The sequence below is a fragment of the Misgurnus anguillicaudatus genome, chromosome 18, assembly GCF_027580225.2.
Source record: "Misgurnus anguillicaudatus chromosome 18, ASM2758022v2, whole genome shotgun sequence".
NCBI classification, from domain to species: Eukaryota; Metazoa; Chordata; class Actinopteri; order Cypriniformes; family Cobitidae; genus Misgurnus; species Misgurnus anguillicaudatus.
In genome coordinates this window covers 39,857,031-39,880,516 of record NC_073354.2, presented here as the reverse complement: position 1 = coordinate 39,880,516, position 23,486 = coordinate 39,857,031, and the positions used below count along the sequence as shown (strand labels likewise).

General features: G+C 37.3%; 1 protein-coding gene across 5 annotated transcripts in view; it reads right to left on the bottom strand.

Moving 5' to 3' along the window:
* dnmt3aa (DNA (cytosine-5-)-methyltransferase 3 alpha a) overlaps positions 1 to 23,486 on the bottom strand; it is a 76,731-nt gene that overhangs the window by 27,676 nt on the left and 25,569 nt on the right. For all 5 annotated transcript variants that reach the window (XM_073856504.1, XM_073856499.1, XM_073856501.1 and 2 more), the window contains 3 exons: positions 20,669 to 20,897; positions 20,024 to 20,067; positions 11,411 to 11,560 (listed from right to left, as the gene is read on the bottom strand). In XM_073856504.1, coding sequence (XP_073712605.1) covers positions 11,411 to 11,560; positions 20,024 to 20,067; positions 20,669 to 20,897 — 423 coding nt within the window. The remainder of the gene's footprint in view (positions 1 to 11,410; positions 11,561 to 20,023; positions 20,068 to 20,668; positions 20,898 to 23,486) is intronic.

Sequence of the window (23,486 nt, the reverse complement as noted above, 5' to 3'; positions counted from 1 at the left end):
CACCATGCTCGTGCACGTTCATAGTCATTTGCATTCCGAAACGCCTCCAATGAACCATATATGGTGACAACACCTCCCGTTATATGTCACGTGGTTGTGCTTTTTCCCTCATCGCAATAATGACAAAGAGAGCGTAAAAGAGGAATTTTACAGACACAGAAATTGAGTTACTGGTGGATGAGGTTAAATCCTACTAACACATCCTGATTGGTTTACTTAGTGCGGGAGGAATGACTAACAAAAGAAAACAAATCTACATGGGAACATGTTACCAGTGAGTTTAATTCCGTTGAATATGAGGAGAGAACACTTTCAGAAATAAAAAAAGTTGTTTGACATTAAATTATCAGGGGAAAAAAACGCGTCACAGCACACCGACGTGAAACGAGTGCAACTGGAGGAGGACAACTTTCCACCTTAAACAGCAGCATATATAATCAGCATCATTGGCGCGATCTTTGAAAACACGCTACCGGCGGAATGGATTATTTGCCAAGTCTTCCAATAACGCAAGATAAGCCATTGCACTGTGTCAAGCATTTGTCGGAGACTTCATTTATACAAATCACATGTAGAGCTTTCACAGATACAGATACATATCACAAATAAATCATTATACTTATTTGCTGTAACCATACTGACATTAATCATTTTTAACACCTGCTTGTGGATAAAAAATAGACACTTCTTTACTCACTGGAACAGGGTCCTATATGTAGTATCGCTATTCTACCACTAGATGCTCTGCGTACGCATACTCAGAGGTGTGCGTATATTTACACACATTTCTACGTATAAGTGCAATTTGATAAATTCCACACTTTGCGTAAAACTGTTCCTACGCACACTTTACGCACACTTCTGTGCGTACGCACGCTTGATAAATGAGGCCCCTGAAATGTAGGTCAGTTTCTCACATTTGCCATCAAATTTACAGCCAAACCTAATAAAGAAATGTTCATTTTATTGTATTATGTCATGTGTATGTGCAGTCTGACAGTGTTGATGGTTAATTCGGTGAGTGCTTAAAAATGTGCAAGTTTAGCAGAATTGAAACATTTACATTGATGCATCTGACAGATGCTTAAATAAAGCAATGCATTTAATGCAAACCATCCATTTAATCACTACATGGATTTCGTGGGTTTAAACCCAATATCTTGTGGTTGCAAGCATCGTGCTTTACAAGCTGATCCACACACATTATGGCAAGCTGCCTTACTGCATATTGACACCAAATTGTTTAAACGTTAAGTGACATTGACCAGCTGAGCTTTTTACCTAAAGTTGAACATTTTTCAACTCTCGACGCTCAGCGTGGCGCTTCCATTAGAAACAATTGAAAACATACGCCAGCTGCCGGGGGAAACGCCTTGGCGTGCATGCACCCTTAAGGCGGTAAATCACTAAAACAATCTGTTAAACATAAAAAATATTTCATGAATATCTTCAATGAACACAGCTGAGCTAGTTGCAATGCATTGTGGGATTCTTATTTGCATCTTTTCTATACATTTACAATAACTTATAATGACTACTAGCATTTCTGTATGTTTGAAGGTGTTATAGGGGGAGAAGAATTTATGCTTACGTCAGATTTAGTTAACACACCTGTGTATCCTCACTCCTTGTTGTATAATGCAATTAAAAGATGCCCTACATGATGGCCGACCTCGATTGGTTTCCGGGTCACAGGAGGACAGAGGAAAGAGGTATAAGGAAGCATCAAAACGTTGCCTCTAAATGTGAGCATAATTTAACGATGCCGTCTACCTTTCGAAACTGTCTTTGTGTCAGGAGTTTCACGATGCCTTAAAATGCTTCTTAAATAGGCAGATTTTTAAGAAAGACTCTGTCTTTACTCCTCCAGGTTGAGTCTCCATGACGATACAGTGGTTGTGTTGATGGTTACCCAGCAGCCCCTGGTACACAGCCCAGTGCACCCTGGGAAATGCAGTCTTTAATAGAGAATCTTATTTCCTGCTTTAATTCACATCACACTCATTTATAGCTCAACACTCCACAAAAAAATCTTATAGGAGATTTTATCATCCATATATGATGGCAATCGCACCACCGCTGTGAAAAAAAAAGCATGTCCATTTGGAAAAAGCATTCGATTTAATAGGCATCATTTGTTCTACCAACACGTTTTTTTCTCATTGAGTATGATCTTAGAGAAGTGGTAAATGTGAAAAACTTATATGACAACTCTTTAAATGAAACTACCAAGCCCCTAAGGTGACACTGGAGTAAAAAAAATCTAAAGTGTAGTTTCGTGTGCGCTCGTGAAACTATCGCGTAAACTAAACTATTAAAAAAAATTCTGCACATGAAGGTTTCGCAATTTAAAATTTTTCTTAGGATAGTTTCACATGCGCACGCGAAACTAAACTTTATTTAATTTTTGCTCCTTAGGGGCTCCGTATGAAACAAACTGTCTGTGATAGTAATTTATTTTTCATGTTACTGAACCAACTGGTATTGTGTTTAGATATACTATTTTTAAGCACTTAAAACAAGACCTACACACACGCATTGTCAAAAAACTAATTTTATGATTTGAAAGTCTCATGAGTGTCTCTTTGTCAAATATTTAGTTATCAAATATATTCATGCTTTCGTCTTCTACTCGTATTAAAGGATTACTTCACTTTCATAAAATAAAAATCCAGATAATTTGCTCACCTTCATGTCATCCAAGATGTTTTTATCTTTTTTTGTTCAGTCGAGAAGAAATTAATTTTTTTGAGGAAAACAGTCCGGAGTTCTTCTCCATATAGTGGACTTTCGTGGACCTAAACTGTTTGAAGTTTCAATGCAGCTTCAAAGAGCTTTTAAACATTACACAACGTTCCATATGTGAATCACGCACTTGTGGGCCATTTTAAAAAAATAATCTGACACAAAGACATTATTAGTATCATTCCACATACAACAACGTCCGAACGGTCCTCTTTTTACACTTGTAAACACTGGAGAGGTAGTTTCACATACTAGTGATTCTCACGAAATTAGACTTATGAGGTGTCGTGAAACATTTAGATAAAAATGTAAATGCAAAGTAAGAGTATCAAAATAAGAAGCATTAGTTATAAACATCTCTTCACGTACTATTTTGCACATGATTTCAAATGACATCATACAAACCAATTTTTTTTCCACATTTAAGGGGAAAATGTTCATTACCGCAACGTGTCCATGATTGGATTTGGGTTCTTTGACATGGAAATATTTATATTTAAAAAAAAAAAATTTAAGCTGCATTGCGTGTTATACTATAAACATTTACAGTAAAGAAACATGTGCTATTTGGTGATCATTGGTAAATGTAAAGGCAATAATAAGGAATATAAATGTGTCCAAAACCAATTTTCTCATCCTCCGCAACAATTTTCAATCATTGTTTAAGCCCTCAATGAACTAACATTTTCAAAAAAAAAAATATATATATATATATATATATATATATATATATATATATATATATATATATATATATATATATATATTGGAAGGGACATTATTGACACTCAAGATGGCAACCAGGTAAGCAGTTCTTATTTTTTTCTCTCCAGATAAAAGTTGAAATTTTGTTTGTCATAGTATCTAGACAACTTTTTATTTCTCATTACCGAAACATGAGTTTGTAAATGTATAATTTAATGTAATCTTATGTTGCGGTAATGATCATTTTTTCTAATCTAATAATTCTATAGGAAACATTTTTAAATCCTCTAAAAATAATGGTTATAGCAAGTTCAGACCTTAAACTTGTAAGTGCAAAAAAAGGATTTTTAAAAATTCTGATGCTGTACACCTTCTAAATCTGGATTTCGTGAGAATCACCCATACGTCATCACGTAATACATAAGGTCACGCTGGCGCATCACGTGGCTAGTGCAACATGAGAAGTTAAGGTTAAAAAATACTATTTTTTAGACGAAAATAAAAATGGTTTTGCTTGATAAGACTCTTATGCCACGTTTGGGATCGTTTAGAGTCCTTTGAAGCTGCATTGAATGTGTAAACTTCTGAGGTCCACTGAAGTCCACTATATGGAGAAAACTTCCTCAAACTTCCTCAAAAACTTTCCTCAAAAAACTTAATTTCTTCTCGACTGAACAAACATTTTGGATGACATGGGGGTAAAATTGAATATTCATTTAACATTTCTGTGTAAATTTGACTGGATTTCTCATTGAGTTTGATAGATTCTACACATGCAAACTGTTCACATGAAATACGTGTGAGCTCTTTCACCCTGACCTGCACATGTCCTCTGACCCTTCTCTGATGGCCATTGACTTTTGACCACAGTTTGAAGAGCTGAGAGCTTTATGACCGTGACCCAGTGGAGATGACCTCTGACCTCACCCTAACTGTGACCCTCAAGTCTCTGTCCTTTAAACTCTATGATGGCACTTTAATACAAACCCATTGGGTTTAGACACATTCTGAAAAAGAAAAATACAATATACGCACATGCAGGTTTCGTATACAGTAAATATGTGAAAACAAACCAACAGCTGCTCAGTAGAAAATTATATTGGGCAGATGTTTGTCTTTCATACCTCACGAGACTGAGATTGTAATGTGTTTGTATGATGTTATGAAATCATTCAAAAATGAATAAATTCTGCATTTTGAAATCCAACCACACACAAAAGCAAATAAAATGGTACAATGCAAAAAATGAATAACCCAACATTTTTTATATCAAAATGTATTTTCTTGATGAGCAAATGACCTAAGAAAATAATTTAAGTTTTTGGACTAAACATCAAATTTAAGTGAATTTGTGCTTAAAACAAGCAAAAAAATCAGCCAATGGAATAAGAATTTTTTTCTTGAATTTACTTAATATACTGCAAAAAAATGATTTCAAGAAAAACATTTTCTTAGTATTTTTGTCTTTTTTTCAGTAATATCACTGCAAAAAATGACTTTCTTACTTAGTATTTTTGTCTTGTTTTCAGTAGAAATAACCAAAAAAATTTTAAATCAAGATGTATTTTCTTGAGGAGCAAAACGACCCAAGAAAATAAGTCTAGTTATTAGACCAAAAATATCAAATTTAAGTGATTTTGTGCATAAAACAAACAAAAAAATCTGCCAATTGGGTAAGCACATTTTTCTCGAATTTTTCTTGAATTTAGTGTTTAGGAAATTTTTTTGCTTACCCCATTGGCAGATTTTTTAAGTGATTTTTATGCACAAAATCACTTAAATTTGATATTTTTGGTCTAAAAACTAGATTTATTTTCTTTGGTCATTTTGCTCATCAAGAAAAAGCATCTTAATTTAAGAATTTGTAGATATTTTTCTGAAAACAAGACAAAAATACTTAAATTGTTTTCTTGAAAATAATTTTTTTGCAGTGTTCAAGAAAATTTCAGCAAAAAATGTCTTATTCCATTGGCAGATTTTTTAAATTAGCTTAAATTTGATATGTTTTGTATAAAAACTAGACTTATTTTCTTAGGTCATTTGCTCATCAAGAAAATACATCTTTAAGAATTTCTAGATATTTCTACTGAAAACAAGACAAAAATACTAAGTAAGAAAGTCATTTTTGCAGTGTGTGCCACCAACATGTACACATACGTTTCACTCTAATGCTGCGTACACACTAAACGCGAAGCATCGCATTTCTCGCTCTAGAAATTACTCACGAGATTTAACTTTGAGTCAAGCAAATTCTTCGCTTCAGTTGAATATTGAATAGTGTGTTTTCTTGGCCATCCCACCACCCAATTCGCGTCATTCGCCTCGGCCCGCGTTGACTTTGCATGTAATGTACTCGTGCAAATTGTTGAATTCGTGTTTGGTGTGTACGCTCCATAATGCTCAATAATACGCACTTACATTTTCAGTTCCTTAAAGAATCATTCAGTTAAATTTCATTATCATTTTTATAATCTAAGCAACCTTTTTCACTACTTTTGTGAAACAGAAAGGTTCTTCGGATGTTAAAGAGATAATTCTGCCAAAAATAAAAATTACCCCATGATTTACTCACCCTCAATCCATCCTCAATGTATATGATGTATCTGTTTTCAGATGGACACAATCAGAGTTATAAAAAATGTCCTGGTGGTCCTTAGCTTTATACAGTAATGGTAATAAATGGTGCTTCTGATTTAAAGACCAAAAAAGCCATCAAGAAGTAAACAGAAGTAATCCTTATGGCTCCAGGGGTTTAATGAGGGCAATCGATGCAATTTTTTAAGAAAAATATATTTAAAACTTTACAAACTAAAATAACTAGTTTCCGGTAACGCGAGATTTCCAGCGTATGAAATGCCTGTAGCATACGAGACATAGTGCTTAGTGACGAACACAAAAGTGCAGGGAAAAAAAAATTATTTTCTTTTAAATCCCCGTTTTAGATTTCTATTTCATGACTGGCATTTTGTTTTGCTCTCTGTGCTTCCGCGTTCATCACTATGCCATTATATTCCGTACGCTACGTCATACACTGAAAATGCACTCCTCTGTCATTACCGGAATCTAGTTATTTCAGACCGTAATGTTGCAATGCAATCCCATATTTTGTGTTTTAAGTAATGGCCTCATTGGCGACTTTGTTCACGTAACTATCAACTGAGGTCTGTTCAACTTCTAATTTACATACTTTTTATGTTTCTTTGTTTATTTATGTCTTAACGCCATTCACGGCAAGAACCAGTTAATCTATACACAAATTAATCCACACAAGTTGAGGAAGGACAATTCGGCAACTCTGCAACTCTGTATGTCCTGTAGATAAAATCAGTACACTCACATTGGTTCACACTTGCAAACAGCTTTAGTCAGCATGTTTTACCTCTAACATCTCTACATACACATCAGTGAATATACATCTACGCTGGCAAAAAGAGGCGGGGGCACATGGTCAATGTCTTTGTCTGTGAATTGTGGGTCATGTGACTCACGTTGGGCATCCTGATGGGTTTAAAGAGGGTTTGCAAAAACTGGCAGAGGACCAGGAGGGCGTCTGCCGCAAAAAGAGACCATGGGGGAGTGAAATACAAGCAGAGCGAGTGTGTGTTTAGATTTGTTAATGATTGATGTTTTCTTTCCGAGGAAGGAACGGATTTTACAAGGCATTCCGAAATTGTCATGGTTACTATGCATTGGGAAACACGGAAAAGTTCAATTAAGGCGCAATTTATGACCCTACAATGAATGGGACCAAGCAAGAGAGAGAAAGAAAGAAAGAAAGAGACAGAGTTTCCACATTTTCCTGAATATGTAACGTTAAAACACACACAAAGTATAATTAATTCTACTATACAGTATTGTCACGAGCTAAATCACTTTTCACATGAGCACGATTCCCTCCACACACACACGCGTTTGTCATCAAGTCTTCATGAAGCAGAGTAACTGCACCATGCCAGATTTTTGATGAGATCCAGAGGCTCCGGTGGGAGGAGTCTCGGCCACGCCGCCCAACCCAAAACAGACAGACCTCGCCGGGTGAGCCGAGGACACGGCAGACCCTGAAACCCCCACAGCCCTGGAGCCAAAAATAAATGCACGCTTTGAACATTGATACTTACTCGAAAACAATCACATGCAAACAGCTGACCTTAGTCACTGTAATGACTGGAAATATTTAATACACGGAAGGAAGAAGGAGATGTGTGGGACTTGAATGTCTTCCAGTTCTGGATTTGTTTAGTAAGCAGATGCTGTGTTAATCTGACCACAACCATAGAGACTCGTATATAGATGGTTTATGGACAATCTAGAGATCCTTTACAAATCATTTAATGAATGTTGGTCGAAAGCTTGCTCAGAACATGTATAAAACATAAAAAAGAGACTCAGTCCTGGTTTTAAGTGTGTCCTGTGAAATGCACACTTACAAAGCGCACACCTCTACAGGAAACAGGGCCTCTCAATGTAGCCGAGCACACTACTGCACACACACACACACACACACACACACACACACACACACACACACACACACACTCTCTCTCTCTACTATAAACTAGACTAGCGCACTTTATCGAAATGATCAAAATGTCACAAACGTGCATATGGCAACGGTTTGCAATAACTGAATGGTTCAATTTCCTTAAAGTTACGAGTAGTCAAAGTTTGTAGTGGATGCAGACACCAGAGAGACTGACACATGAATGTTAGTGCTTGTGTGTTACTACATGCGCATGCATACTCTGAAAATATGCTAAAAAATGGTTATATAATTTTCAATTATTTTTAAAATGGTTAGATCAAGTACTTGACTCTGATTGGTCAATAGCTGTTTATTTATGATAAAACACAACTATGACCGCTGCACCCAACAATTCTGTGTATCACTGCGCAGCACCGAACGCACAGCCTTGCAAAGTATAGTTTATTTGACTCGTACGTATTCACGGATGTTCGACGCATGCGCATTGCGACGAAATGCAATGCATCCGCTGGGCTACATACTACATTCTCTTGCAACCTACATGTACAAAGTACGCAGGGTTTCAAAAATCCAGCAGTCTGAAGACGAAAATTGCATCATGTTCACTGTACGCATAAAAATGGACCACACTTCGGCCTTTAGCAACATAAACATGTGTAAACAATCTGTTACCGGTTACAGTCAGTCAAGGACTATTTTTTCCAGCGAAAGGAAGGTTTTCAGTGATTTTACTTCATGAGAGATGCGTTGATACATATGCGTTGATACATATTTTTTCACTGATTTGTATTTTGTGGTAATTATTTTATAAAACCAGTAAGGTACTCGAGAGTGTGCTGTATCGTAAATAAGTCACGACTTAAAGTGTTGCATTAAAGGTCACATTCTTTCTGATCCCATTTTTTAAACCCTAGTTAGTGTGTAATGTTGCTATTATAGCATAAATAAAACCTGTAAAATAACAAAGCTCAAAGTTCACTGCCAGGCGATATATTTTCTTTAACAAAATTCTCCTTTTAAAGCCTACAGTGAATGGCCGGTTTGGACTAAAGCCCTCTATTTCCTGCTTTTTTATGTCAGAAAACTGTTTTGTTTACTAAACTCCGCCCACAGGAATACATCAGTCGCCAGCTAAGCTAACGGCAAGCTTAGCTGCTATCGAATCACAACATACTAAACAAACTACACAATCAGAACTCGATACGCATTTCTATAGGATGGACTTCATAGAACAAGGAAGACATCAGCCTGTTTTGACTGAGGACAGTGAAAACAGCGCTATACAGTTTATACAGTAAATTGTGTGAAAATACAGAATTTTTTTTTACACATAAAACATGAACACATGTTATATTGCGCATTGTAAACACAATCAAAGCTTCAAAAACACAGAAAGAATGGGACCTTTAACTTTGCATTGTGCCTAACAACATCCTTTAGGTGTAACTTATGGGCATTGTTTGGTAAGTTACTCAAAAAAAGAAATTAATTATTAGTTACTAATTACATCTTCATTCATGTAATTAGATTACTTTACAAGTTACTCTCTCCAAAAAGTATTTAATTGCTTATTACTAATTACTAAATCCCATTTAGTAAATGATACAAAGTTAGGCATGAAACGGCTTGAATACATCATATAAAAGTGAATAAATTGTTCTGGTCACACTTTTTAAGGTCCAATTCTTACTATTAACCAACTATTAACTACTTTTGCCTCAATATAGTCCTAATTTCTGCTTATTAATACTTAGTAAAATTTAAGTTTTTGGTAGGAATTGGGTAGGATTAAGGATGTAGAATAAGCTTTAGCAAAATGTGCTTTTTAAATATTAATAAACAGCCAATATCTCAGTAATATTAATGCTAATATCCAACCAGTTTAAGGCAGGGTATCTGATTTGATCCATAAACATTTTTAGTTATGCTGGTTAAAAGTCTTCTCACATCCTGATAGCAATCACTGTGTTAAGTTGTTTAAATGTATTTGTAGAAATATATGTCATCTGTGAAAGGCGTATGACCAAAATATGTTCAACAAATCATTGAACTCGGACCGAAGAAAATAATTGGATGCATGCAGTTTTTGCCTCTCATCTGTGAACGTGTTTTTGCATATGCCACTGCGCAGCCTGTTCACGCAGACACCATACATCACCATACGTTCACATGCGCTCATCTCCTGTATGTAAACAAAGGCAAACAAACTTTTCTGCTGAATTGACAACCTGCACAGGAGCCACAAATGAAAGACATTGTTTTAAACAACAACTGCAAAAACTGCCTGGCAAAATCAGCAAATATCAAAAACCCGAATTAACACCGGTAACTTTACTGCTTTACCACGAGATACAAACAGCTGCAGGAGGCAAAGGGTCTGAAAGGATCGTTACACTGTTTATTTTGGTAAGGTTGGCATGTGATATGATTGTATTTAGATGGATTCAGATATTCTACTTTGATGAAACATTGTGTTGCTTATGAAATTTGTGTTCGGTTATGGATTAGCGTAACGATATACGTCTACATAACCGAAAGTGTGCTTAAACTTATTCTGATGTAAACCAGTTGTTCATGTTGGTTATATTGGTAATGTTATTCATTTTGTACGGCAAAGTTTTCTCACTGGTGAATGAGACAGGAGATGTGACCATCTGATCTGTGAGTGTTCATGTGTTTTGAAAGAGGCGTGACTTTGGATGGCGATTTGACTTGAGGGTGGGATCGTGATTTCAGTGCTAGTCGGCTACCTTTAGCATTTTTCTAAATCAGATTCCCTGCCTTTAATAGTGAAAATTGTAAACTACACAAGAGTGTTACCATTATTCTTATTAACTCACCAAAGTATTTAAAGTGAGAAGGATACTTAAAAACACGCATTTTAACCTTAGACTTTACATTTTGATGTTAAATCCTATAGTATAATGTATCATTGATCTACAGTCCATACACAGTTACATCCAACACCACACACTACTACAAACACACACATACACACACACACACACACACACACACACACACACACATGCACTCTACTACAAACACACACACACACACACACACACACACACACACACACACACATATGCCTGTGAGTGGAGCAGACAATGTTAAAGCGAAAGCCGCCCCTCACCCCCACCCTAACTTTCCACTGATGTTCACTTTCCGTTCAGTTCACTGGACAAAAACACACACACACACACAAGCACATTGTGCATTCAACTCTTTTATACAGAGTAAAATCCAAACAAAAGTACTGCATCAATGACAAATATCTAAAACGTCTGACTAAACATCTCCCACCTTAAAAAATTACAATTTACAACTTTACAACTCAAATACCTTTAAACAAAAAAAACTAATTCATTTTGAAAACCTATTAAACATTGTATTCATTTATTGATCATTCAATCAACGTCATTTACTGCTGATTAAAATTACGTCACAATTGCTCTTAAAATCAGCCTCTCTCACCTTCTCTTTCCTCCAGCGGGCGAGCCACTCCTCTTTCTCTTTGCGACTGATGTGATATGGGTCTCCGGCCTGAAAGGTCTCTCTTTGTACGGGTCGTCTTCTCAGATTGATGTCCCAGCCCTGACGGCCCCTCTGTCTGCCCCCGTCACTCTACAAGACAAATACAACTTTCTTACCCACCTCTAGTAAATGTGACACAGGTCTCATAATCCAACTCAGATGAGGAGTAATCTTTGACATGATCTGAATCGGTCAATATTAAAGATATTAAGGTTATACTTTCACATGTTCTTTACATTATGTAGCATGACTTTCTGAAATAAACAGTAATCACACGACTTTAGCTAGCAAGGACACACATTTTATATAGATTCTGTCTAATTTGTGATTCACATCAATCTCAAACACAGTTTAAACTTTAGCATACAGCTGCTTTTATACTTCGTGCACATTAACCGAGTTTCTTCAACAACATGTCTGTAACACGTTAAACAGCGTGTAAGCACATTTCAGTGGTGGTCTTACATTTGTCTCACACATAAACACTTGAATACACACACAGGCTGAATGTTTCATTGTGATCTTGATGCTTGTAATCTATTTCCTGTGATATGTGACTACTAGTAAAACCAGTTTAAGTAAGCAAAGATGGTAATCTCGGTCTGATGCATTACTAGAGCTGCCATATTTATTTTTATTTTTTTTAAATATGCTAATTTTCCCGCTCCCCTAGAGTTAAACATTTGATTTTTATTGTTTTGAAATCCATATAGCTGATCTCCGGGTCTGGCGCTAGCACTTTTAGCATAGCTTAGCACAATCCATTGAATCTGATTATAGACCATTAGCATCGCGCTAACAAATAACCAAAGAGTTTCGATATTTTTTCCTCTTTAAAACTTGACTCTTCTGTAGTTACATCGTGCACTAAGACCGACGGAAAATTAAAAGAAGTAAAATAAAAAGATTTTCTAGGCAGATATGGCTAGAAACTATACTCTCATTCTGGCGTAATAATCAAGGACTTTGCTGATGTAACATGGCTGCAGAAGGTGCAATGAGGTTGCGCAGCGCCTGAAAATAGTGCCCTTGGTAACTTTCAATATTTTCAGGCACTGCGTAATATCATTGCGCCTCCTGCAGCCATGTTACAGCAGCAAAGTCCTTGATTATTACGCCAGAATGAGAGTATAGTTCCTAGCCATATCGACCTAGAAAAACGAAACTTTTAATTTTCGGATCGGTCTTAGTACACAATGTAACTACCGAATAGTCCAGTTTTAAATAGGAAAAATTTCAAAACTCTTTGTTTATTTTTTAACGAGATGCTAATGGTTTAATCAGATTCAATGGATTATGCTAAGCTATGCTAAAAATGGTTCAGCCAGACCCGCAGATCAGCTAAATGGATTCCAAAACGGTAAAAATCAAATGTTTAACTTTAGGGGAGCTGGAAAATAAGCCCATTTTCAAAAAAAGTGGAGTTTTCCTTTAACCTACTTGATTTAGATAACCACAGTGGTGTCAAAAGTATTCATATTCATTACTCAAGTAGAAGTATAGATACTAGGGTTTAAAAAGACTTTTGTAGAAGTTGAAGTATCAACTCAAGCTTTTTACTCAAGTAAAAGTGAAAAAGTACTGGTTTCAAAACTACTTGAAGTATAAAAGTAAAAGTAATGTAAGGAAAAAAATGTCATTAAAGAAAAAAGCCTAAGCCGCACCACAGGGGCCTTTTGGGCACTACCCTATCTTCTCTAAAAAATGTTTCTAAAGGCCATAATAACTATAGTGTTATTAAAATGTTAATGTTAAAAAATGTGGGATGCACTAGGGCCAGGGGTATGCAATGTCCGTCCTGGAGTGTCGATGTCCTGCAGATTAGCTCCAACCCTTATAAAACCTTGGTTACCTGTAGTTTCAGGTGACTTTAACCTTTATTAGTTTGTTCAGGTCTGCTTGATTAGACCTGGAGCTAAACACTGCAGGACATCGGCACTCCATGTTGCCTACCCCTGCACTAGGCTATCTGTTTCAACCACATATGGTATATGCCCATTAAAAATGAACGCATTTCAATACAATGCAAACAAATACATTAAAGCAGTGGTTCTCAAACTGGGGGTCGTGAGATGGTGCCAGGGGCCCCAGTTTTATAATATTTTATGAAATACATTACTTTATTATAAATTCTGTGTAATTAAACCTCAGAAAAATAAGGCTAATAAACAAAAGCAATACATTGTATAATTGAATATGTTTTGTTTAATTCAAATTTTAAGTTTTAGAATGTTTATGTCAATCCACTGTACACAAGGGAGGCCGCAAAAAAAAAAAGGTTTGATAACCACTGCATTAAAGAACCATATATGTGTACTGCTGAGCATTAACATGTGTTCTATAGAGAGGAAGATATGATGACTAGTTGCCTATAAATATTGTAATGGTGCAAAAAGTCAATCTTCAGAGCAGTGCCGCTGGTGGCCAAACTTTTACAATGGTGCCCTCTTTAGTTAAAAAACAACAAAATCACACACAACTATAGTATGTGTGAGAATAGAAATATGCTATTGTTATCATTTATATATGTATTTTGACAGCAACACAAACTACAAATATGCAATTATATATTATAGCCTATATTTCTGCATCTGTACTTGTTTAGCTAATGGACTTTTGTATACTTTAGTCAGTATAAATCCAAGCAATTTTGGAGAATTACTAAATGTCTTTATTGTAAGTAAATTAAAAGTCAGGTTTAAAACAGCTGATGTCTATTAACAAAAGCAAAAGTTTGTATGTATGATTATTTGTTTGATTGATTTAACACTCAAGCATTCAGCTAAGTAGGTTTTGTTAATGCAAATAAAATTTAGGGTAGTTATTAGCATATACAAAACAACGTCTTTAGCATAGATATCTTTGCCATGCTTCAAAACGCAACGCAGCACAATGTCATTTAAGTTGAACAACTGAAGTTACATGATATAAATTGGTATTGTTACACTATTTAAATCACACAGATGAGTTGGTGTCAGCAGCCAGCTATACATTTACACAGGCTTGTGAATGTGAACTCACCTGAAAGTGATGCGCGAGTTTTATTTCGTACTTTTCCATTTGAAGACAGAATGCCGCGTTCTGTTACTGTACAAACAGATGGCGGATGATATCAAAGCATCGCGAGAGCAAACTGCTCCAACTGCTCCGCATGCTTTCTAATCGCTCTCGCGGTTCTTTTATGTTTCTCTGTGCAGCGCTATCGAACAAACTTTTGATCATCTGCAGTCAGCTGGGGGGCGGGGATTGCGTACAAACCAATAGGGAGTCGGAATGGTGTATGTTTATACTTCTCATCCAACCACAATCGGATTCATCTGGATGATGCAATTTATCAAGATAGGTTTTTTTAACGATGACAAGCCGAAATGTAAAAAAGAAAACAAGTTGAAATTAATAGAAGTAACGAGGCGATTTTTAAAATGTAAGGAGTAGAAAGTACAGATAATTGCGTGAAAATGTAAGGAGTAGAAGTAAAAAGTCGTCTGAAAAATAATTACTCAAGTAAAGTATAGATACCCAAAATATCTACTTAAGTAATGTAACGAAGTATTTGTACTTCGTTACTTGACACCTCTGGATAACCAATTAGCTAGAAATAGTAATGGACTAAAGGAATTAGGAATAGCTCACCCAAATATGAAAATTCTTGTATAATTTACATCGGATATCCATGGCAACATACAGATTAGCATTGTAAATTCGAACATGGCAACATGTGGATAACATTGAATCTCATTAGTACTAGTCGTCATATGTGTATTTCATCATGAGATACACAAGAACCAGACAGATTCTGCGTTATCTACGTGCCACACATTTGACATACTAAATGAGCTCAACATTTTAACTGTTCTTCTCACAACGAAGATATTTATTTTAACTCTGTACATTGTCCAGACTAAAGTCATTACTTTAATGAGGTATGCAGGTCTTGACCCTCATACAAGAAGATAACTCAACAGCATTTTAACATAAAATAAAAAAACTCATACATGTGGGATAGCATGAGGATGAGTACATTTTGATATTTTCATATCTGGGTAAACTATTCCTTTACGTTTCAGTGTATTCCCAGTAACCTATCCCATGACAATTGAAAAATTAATTATATTTCTAATTTGATAATGTTCCCAGGCAACCTGATCTCACAAATTTTCGTGGCATAGTCACAGAATTTTTTGCTCATTTTTCCGTTGCATTCTCACGGATCTCCGCATATTTCCGTGGCCCTGCCACGGACTTTCTTTTCCGTGGCATTCTCACGGATTGGTTACTCAACTGTTTTGTCCTATTTTCTTACCATTGTCGCTTCGGTTTAGGGTTAGATTTACATAAAATGACATCCCTACCCAAACCCAACTCTAACCCCAACGCCAGGCGACTACTTTGTTTTTTTTTTGTTTGGGTTCAAGTTTACTACAAGTGGTAACTTAATAATTTTTTTAAATACAAAAATTGTGTGTTAAAGGCACATTTTAGTTTCTATTCATGGTGTCTCAAAATAGCACGGATAAGTACACTTAATACACTGCAGGATTTTTGCACTCCTATAAGATCATTACCTTATCACACTGTGCGACATGGATTGTTTAAGCTTGGGTACAACACACATATAGACTGTACGATGATGACACAGAAGCTTCGATGGTTGCGTCACACGTTAGCGCAACGCCACCAGCATGCGTTAGTGGTAAACAAACACTGGTACGCAGGTCGTAGAAGCAAACAGTGTGCGTTGATCAAGCTGAATTTCTGACACTGTTATAGGCTATCTTTGGAAGCAAGATCGGGAAAACAAGCGTCTTTGAACCTCTCTCATTGTACAACATAGAACCATCGATGAAGAGCCACGATTATAGAAATTGCGACGATTGTTTCATGATGGCAAAGTCGTGCAGTGTATCCCAGGCTTTAGGTGTTTTAAGATTATCTTAAAGGTGCCAAAGAATGCTTTGTAATAATCTGTTAAATTGTTCTCTGATATCTACATAAAGGAAATGGACGTTTCCGAGTGGTAATTTTGTGGGGGGGTTTTCAGTTTGGACCGGCAAAACGTAAATGTAACCTCAAGTAGAACTTCAGCCTAAACGCTAACATATAGCATTAACTAGCATATAGCGGTAACTTAAAAGTCACAACTTTGTTTTTAGCATTGTAACAACATTGTACTTAATTTAATGTTGGGGTGTACATCTCGACTTTAATGTCACAGTCTGTGTTATGTTGAGATTGGTCTGATTTCCAGCAGTCTTTTGCATGCATGAGGTAGGAACAATCGTGTTTGAGGCTCATGATATGTCATTATCATGTACAGAACTCTTATTAGTCATCTACAGCGGGGAAAATAAGTATTTGACACATCAGCATTTTTATCTGAAAGGGGATTTCTAAGTTGGCTATTCACACAAAATTTCTACCAGATGTAGCTATCAAGCCAAATATTGAATTCATACAAAGAAATCAGAACATTTAAGTAGACAAGTTGAGTCATAATAAATAGAGTGGAATGAAACAGGGAATAAGTATTCAACACATGAAGAGAACAAGGTGCAAAATGGCATAGAAAGCCAGGATATCACCTGAAATCTGTCAGTTTTGAGAGAGAAACCCTTCCTCCATCAGTACTAATTGATATCAGCTGCTTTAGTCCTAATTGATGACCTATAAAGGCTTCTCATTACCCAGGAGGCACACCGAAAAGACTTCCGCTGCGTACGAAAACTCAAGGCAGTGACTCGTTGCCTCGCTGCCTCATGAGGAAATGACTTCGGAGGCATGAAGGCAGCTCAGAGAAAGACTTTCAGACACACTTCAAAGGCAGCGTGTTTGAAATTCAAACAGAGAGCGCCTTTGTGATAACTAATCACATATTTGAAAACTGCAATACTAATTTCTCGCTTGAAATGCAATTAAAAGGTGTATAAAGTGAAAATCTAGCTTTATTTACACTAAATTGGTGGTCCAGTTGCGTCCTTGGCCGCCATTTTTTTTCGAACTCGACCGGGCTCGACCAATCACATTCTTAATGTACGTCCACGCATAGGTATCTCAGGAGACAGGAAGTAAACCAAACATTGAATTTGGACATGCCTTGATGCCTTCCTGCCTTGGAAAGCTGCCTCAGAAGGCAGCAATTTAGAGTTTTCGGACGCAGCCTTCATGATGGGTAAAAGCAAAGAACTCTCTCAAGGGGCCCTATCTTGCACTCAGCGCAAGTGACTTTGTCAGTGACGCATGTATCATTTCGTATATTGCACTGGCGCACAGCGGGTTTTTCCCACCACAGACGCACGTCGGCAAACTAGGGAATGAACTTGCGCTCCCTGGGCGGTTCAGCGCAAAAAAGGAGGCGTGCTCCGGCGCAAACCATCTCTTATGCTATTTTGCCGTTTCAAAAAACAATTGCGCTAGTCTAAAGTCAGTGGCGCGTTGCGCGTGGTTCATTATGCTATTTTAAGGGCGCATGCTTGACCATAATGTATAGCGTGCACAATGCGCATTGCTTATATAATCTACACAGATGCAACAGTTATTTTTGCAAATCATAAATTGTTACAATAAAAAATATAAGATAAGGGAAATCATTAAATCATAAATTGTTACAATAAAAAAGATTAATACATGAGATAAGGGAAATCATTGTGGTGAGCATTGTGGTGATAGTTTTTATTTATTTTGTGTGGCAGCGTTAAACAATTATCATGCAAATAACGATTAAAATATTTTCATACGTTTGTTGTGTGGCTGTATTACGTTTATTTTATCTAAAAAATAATTAAAATGTTTTCATAAGAAACCTTCATGTATGTGAACTTGATTTGTAAGTGTACTTTGGGGTTGAACCTTGCTTGCGTTTCTTGTGTCTAATTTCAAAGCCCCCAAACCCTTTCAGCGGTGAGGGTGGACGCAGCGATGTCCTCCTGTGTGCCCGGCGTGCCCGATTTATGCTGGCAAGCTTGGGATTCCCCCGTCTCCTGACATCATTGTAGTGCTTGGCGCAGCTGATGAGACAATTGGGGCTATTTCCTCTCACGCCTGTTTAACCGACGCTGATTTGGGCGGGTTTCTCCTATCCCCATACAAAACAACTTCTCTGTCTTTGACTGCTCTTACAAGAACGTGGGTCTCCTCGGCTGTGAACCGCTCCTGGCGTGCGCCTGTCAAATCCGTCATAATAATAGCAACCCGCCATTGAACTTGCGCCCTTGCGTTTAAAGGGAATGTTGGATAGCGTTCTGATTGGTTTATTTGACGTTACGCCCAAACCACACCTATGAATAATGAACCTACTTCAGACCAACCCCTTATTGATTTGCGCCCGACGCAAGACTTATTTCTCCCGCCGGGAAAATAGCAACAGCGCCCAAGATCCGTCCACAAAGTCACTTGTGCTTTGCGCTTCGGACTTGCGTTTCAGATCGTTAAAATAGGGCCCAAGATCTTCGTAATCTTATTGTTGAAAATATTGTTTTGATGGGAAAGGATATAGGCACATTTCCAGAATGCTGAATGTTTGTGTGAGCACTGTGGGGGCCATTATCCAGAAATGGAAAGAGGATCACTTCACCATAAACCGGCCACGATCAAGTGCTCCATGTAAGATCCCTGTCCATGGAGTCCAAAGAATAATCAGGAGAGCCAAGAACCACTCAGGCAGAACTTCAGGAAGACTCCATTGTTCAACAAAAAGCATGTTAAGGCTCGGTAAAAGTTTGCGAAAGAGCATTTGGAGAAGCCTGTGGATTATTGGGAGACTATAGTATGGTCAGATGAAAGCAAAATTGAACTTTTTAGCAGTCATTCTACACACCATGTATGGAAAAGAAATGGCACTGCCCACCACCCCAAAAACACCATACCAACAGTTAAGTTTGGGGGTGGAAGCATCATGGTTTGGGGCTGCTTTTCACCAAGGGGTACTGGCAGATTTCACATTATTGAAGGCAGGATGAATGGAGAAATGTACCGGGACATTCTGGATAAAAATCTGCTGTCATCTTTATGCTGTTCATAAAAGAGGCCCAAGGAAGATTTAAAGACCATTTGTAAAAGAATGGGCTAGAATCACTCCTGAGCAATGCAGACAACTGGTCTCCCCATACAAGAGGTGTCTAGAAACTGTAATCACCAACAAAGGCTTTTCTACAAAGTATAAAATAAAGTGTGTTCAATATTTATTCCCTGTCATTTCACTTTATTTATTATGACTCAACTTGTATACTTAAATGTTCTGATTTCTTTGTATGAATTCAATATTTGCCTTGACGGCTACATCTGGTGAAAATGTTGTGTCAATAGTCCACTTAGAAATCCCCTTACTGATAAAAATGCTGATGTGTCAAATACTTATTTTCCCCGCTGTATGCCTAGGTAAATACAATTTTACATTTGATGGCACATTTAAGAAGTACCAAAGAAGACTTTTTAGTATATTAAGTAAAAATTTGTGTGAAAATATAGCACTTCAACTACATTATGGAAGTGAACTTCTTTTTCACCTGTGATAACAGGGCTTTGATTTAAACAGGCATATGTGTGGGCAGTCCTCACCTCTCCTCTGCTGGTGTCACTGCTGCTGCCATCGTCCTCTATATCTGCAAGACAAATGCTAAGATCATTTCAACGAACTGTCTTTTTTGTAATCAAAAAATGAAACAAGAGTATAGTTGGGTCACAAGTATTCTAACAATAATGGTTACCCAATGTGTTTAATTTCAGGTTTGCTGGTTAAGTTAATAGTTGATGTTCAGTGTAATAAAGTGAGGTGATAAATTCTTGGGATCTTAAGCCTTTAGTATAGTTCAGTTTTTAAACTTGCACAAGAATCAGAGTACAACGCGCAAATTTCGTCATCAGAAAAGTGCGCATGTACTGTACGGGCACCAGTTTGTAACCGTGCATACTTTGTACGCATATAAGAGTATGTAGGCCAGGAGAAGTATAGCAATTTATTGCAATGCGCCATGCGTAATGTGTGTACGCATACAAGTCAAATAAGCTTTGCTTTGCAGGGCCGTTCGTGTATACACACGTACACACAAAAAATTAACTATACTCTAGGCTTTAAAGTGGTGGTGGCGACAAACCTCAGATCTTAAAATGTCTGTGTTAAATGAGGAATTATGTGCTATTGTGTCTGATTAGTTGGTGTTAAACTGCAGCATGAACATATTGAACTATAGATGGGTGACTTACGTCTCTCCAAGTGCTCAAGTTTCCGTCGCCCTCGTTTTTTCCGCTGGGTAGAAGGGGCGGAGTCCTGATCTTGTCCAGGAGGCGTGTCTATGCCATTCTGGTGGGTGGAGTCAGGGGAGGAGTCATTCCGTTCAAGGTTTTTCTGCGAAACCCGACGCTCTGTTTCGCCGTTACACCCTGCCTGTTTCATACAGGCCACACCCTCAGTCACACGCCCACAACTATCCACCTACCAGAACAGACGGGTGGGGTGGAGTCAGTCAAAGGACTCTTTGAATGGTGCAAGGATTTAAATGTCAGTGTGATATGAGTGTGTATGTGTCAGAAGTGAATCAAAGAAGTTAAATGAGTGTTTAAAGCAGGGACTGTCCCTATTGTACTCAATAACAACAACAGTAACGGCAGGGCTGATTTTTGCAAAACTCTGACATTTCGTGTTGAGGAACAGGGTTCGTTTTTATATTACGTTGCAACTTGTTCATCATCCATCAGTGCAGAAAATATGCAGGAAAGCAGTAAAAGATTAAGGGTGTGGGGGTGCATGTGTCACGCTGTCTGCTAACTTTATGATGAACAACGAAAACCCCATATGTTTCAGAACAGCGAGAGGTGCTGTGAGTTTTACTGCTGTTTGTGAGTTAATAGATGGCAAACGCACACCTATGTATAAATCGATGCAGTCACACACATATAGCGGTAGCTGGTTTAATTAGCACTGAGTTACGACACTCTCACACTTTTATGACACTGCTGCCAATTATTTTTTTTAAATAGATGAGAAACTCCATAAACCTCAAACAACCTGCAGGTGTTTCAAACTCCAGCACACACAGTTTGTTTTACATCCGAATAATGACCAAAAACATTTCAAGCTTAATTTCATGCGTTGGTGCCCACAGATTTGTACCAGAATGCGATATATAATGCAAAGCAAGCGCACACTGCATTTTCAGCACTGCCACAAGGGGCGCTAAAGCAAGCTTAAACTTGCAATAAACCATGCGAGCATTCTTGCATAGAGTAAAGTACAAAAACTGTGACATGACAAGATCAAATCATTCAGCTGAACAGCTGTAAATTAAAACGGTTCTGATGCACAATATGCAGTGTGGTTAACATTCATCCAGAGTGCTATTTGTGAAAAAAATCAGAGGGGGGATTTATTATTTATGAAAATAAATTTTGAACCACAGGCTTTTATTGATTATTCAGTGTATTATGCTAGTTCTTGTAAATGTTAAAAGTAAAATATGTATAGAAATGTTACCAGTCCTACTCGCATCCACCCTGAGCAAGATTCATACCGCTCCGGTCCAGCATGAGAGTCGGACCATCTAACAAGGTTTAGTTTTACTCCACAGCTCTCACTGACTAGCTTGCCTCCGTCACAAAAACTTAAAGAGCACCTATTGTCCAATTCACGTTTTTAAATTTTCTTTGGTGTGTAAGTGTGTATTAGTACATGTTAGCGATATGCAAAAGGTACAAACCACAAAGTAAACGATGACGCGAGTTATCGTCTCCAACGTAAATTTCTTTTCCTGGACTACAACAAACACACGGATTGTAGGCAACAGTTTACTTCCTGGGATTGTTGACGTAGACAAGACCGACATTATCATAATTCCTCCCGCTTCGGACTTACAGCCTGTAAGTTAACTTCTGTTAGCAACTGAATCTTTTAAACATGGTAAGGAGCGTCACATTTCCGGCTGATGTCAGAGGTATTCAGGCCAATCACAACATACAGGTAAGCTGACCAATCAGGCACAGTGCTTTTCAAATCAGTGCTTTTTTTAATCTGGAGCTACAAAAATGTATGTTATGTGGAAAATACTGTGTTTTTTTAACCGTAAACCACGCGAACACACATTGTATTATACCAAATACACAAAATAACATAGTTTTTTAGGAATGAAATAGGTGCTCTTTAATAAAACAATTATGGGACCTGAACTGTACAAGCTAGAATGCATTCCTTCTTTATGCTTTGCGCCAGACATGCAAAAACACTTAAAATTATAATATTTAATAGAAAAAAACACAATTTCCTGTCAATATAACAATAAATAGGCTATTTATGCCTACTTAGACAAGACATCAGATTAAGAAAATAGTCAGTTTAATGACAGACTTTTGATCTATTTTTGCTTTCATGTGTCATCCTGGGAGTTCCCCTCGATTCTAACGACAGTAGTTTCAGCCGTCTCAATGCTAATATTTGTTGGATTTGTTTTTGTGACGGTCCTGTAAAATATGATGATATATGATTTATTATTTGGCTGTTTTTGCGCCATATTTTAGACCAGGGGTCTCCAACGTGGTGCCCACCGCACCAGATAGCCCGCACAGAGTCCATGAGGGGCCCGCCAAAGCACATTCTATTAGTCTCAATTGTGATATTTATTTATTTATTACATATGTTTTATATTAGCTTGGCTTGGATGTTACTTTTTTGTCAACAAAAAAGTTTGGATTAGACTATATCAAAAAGTAGCCCTCCAGATTGTTTTATCCATTGTGGTAGCCCTTGCCCACAAAAAGGTTGGAGACCCCTGTTTTAGACTATTTGTAATCATGGGGGGGTAAATTTTGTCCCCACCGCGGATAAAAAAAATTAATCATCAGAGACGGGTACATAAAGACAAGAGGAGGGGATAATCTCCACCATACCCCCCAGCAAATCGCACCCTGCATTCATCTATTAAACCCATGAGTCTCTAGACAGCAGCTGTGATGTTTTTATTATATGTAACACTTTCACTGTATGATAATAAGTGTGTTAGTGGTGATATATAACCAGTCACCTGACTGACAA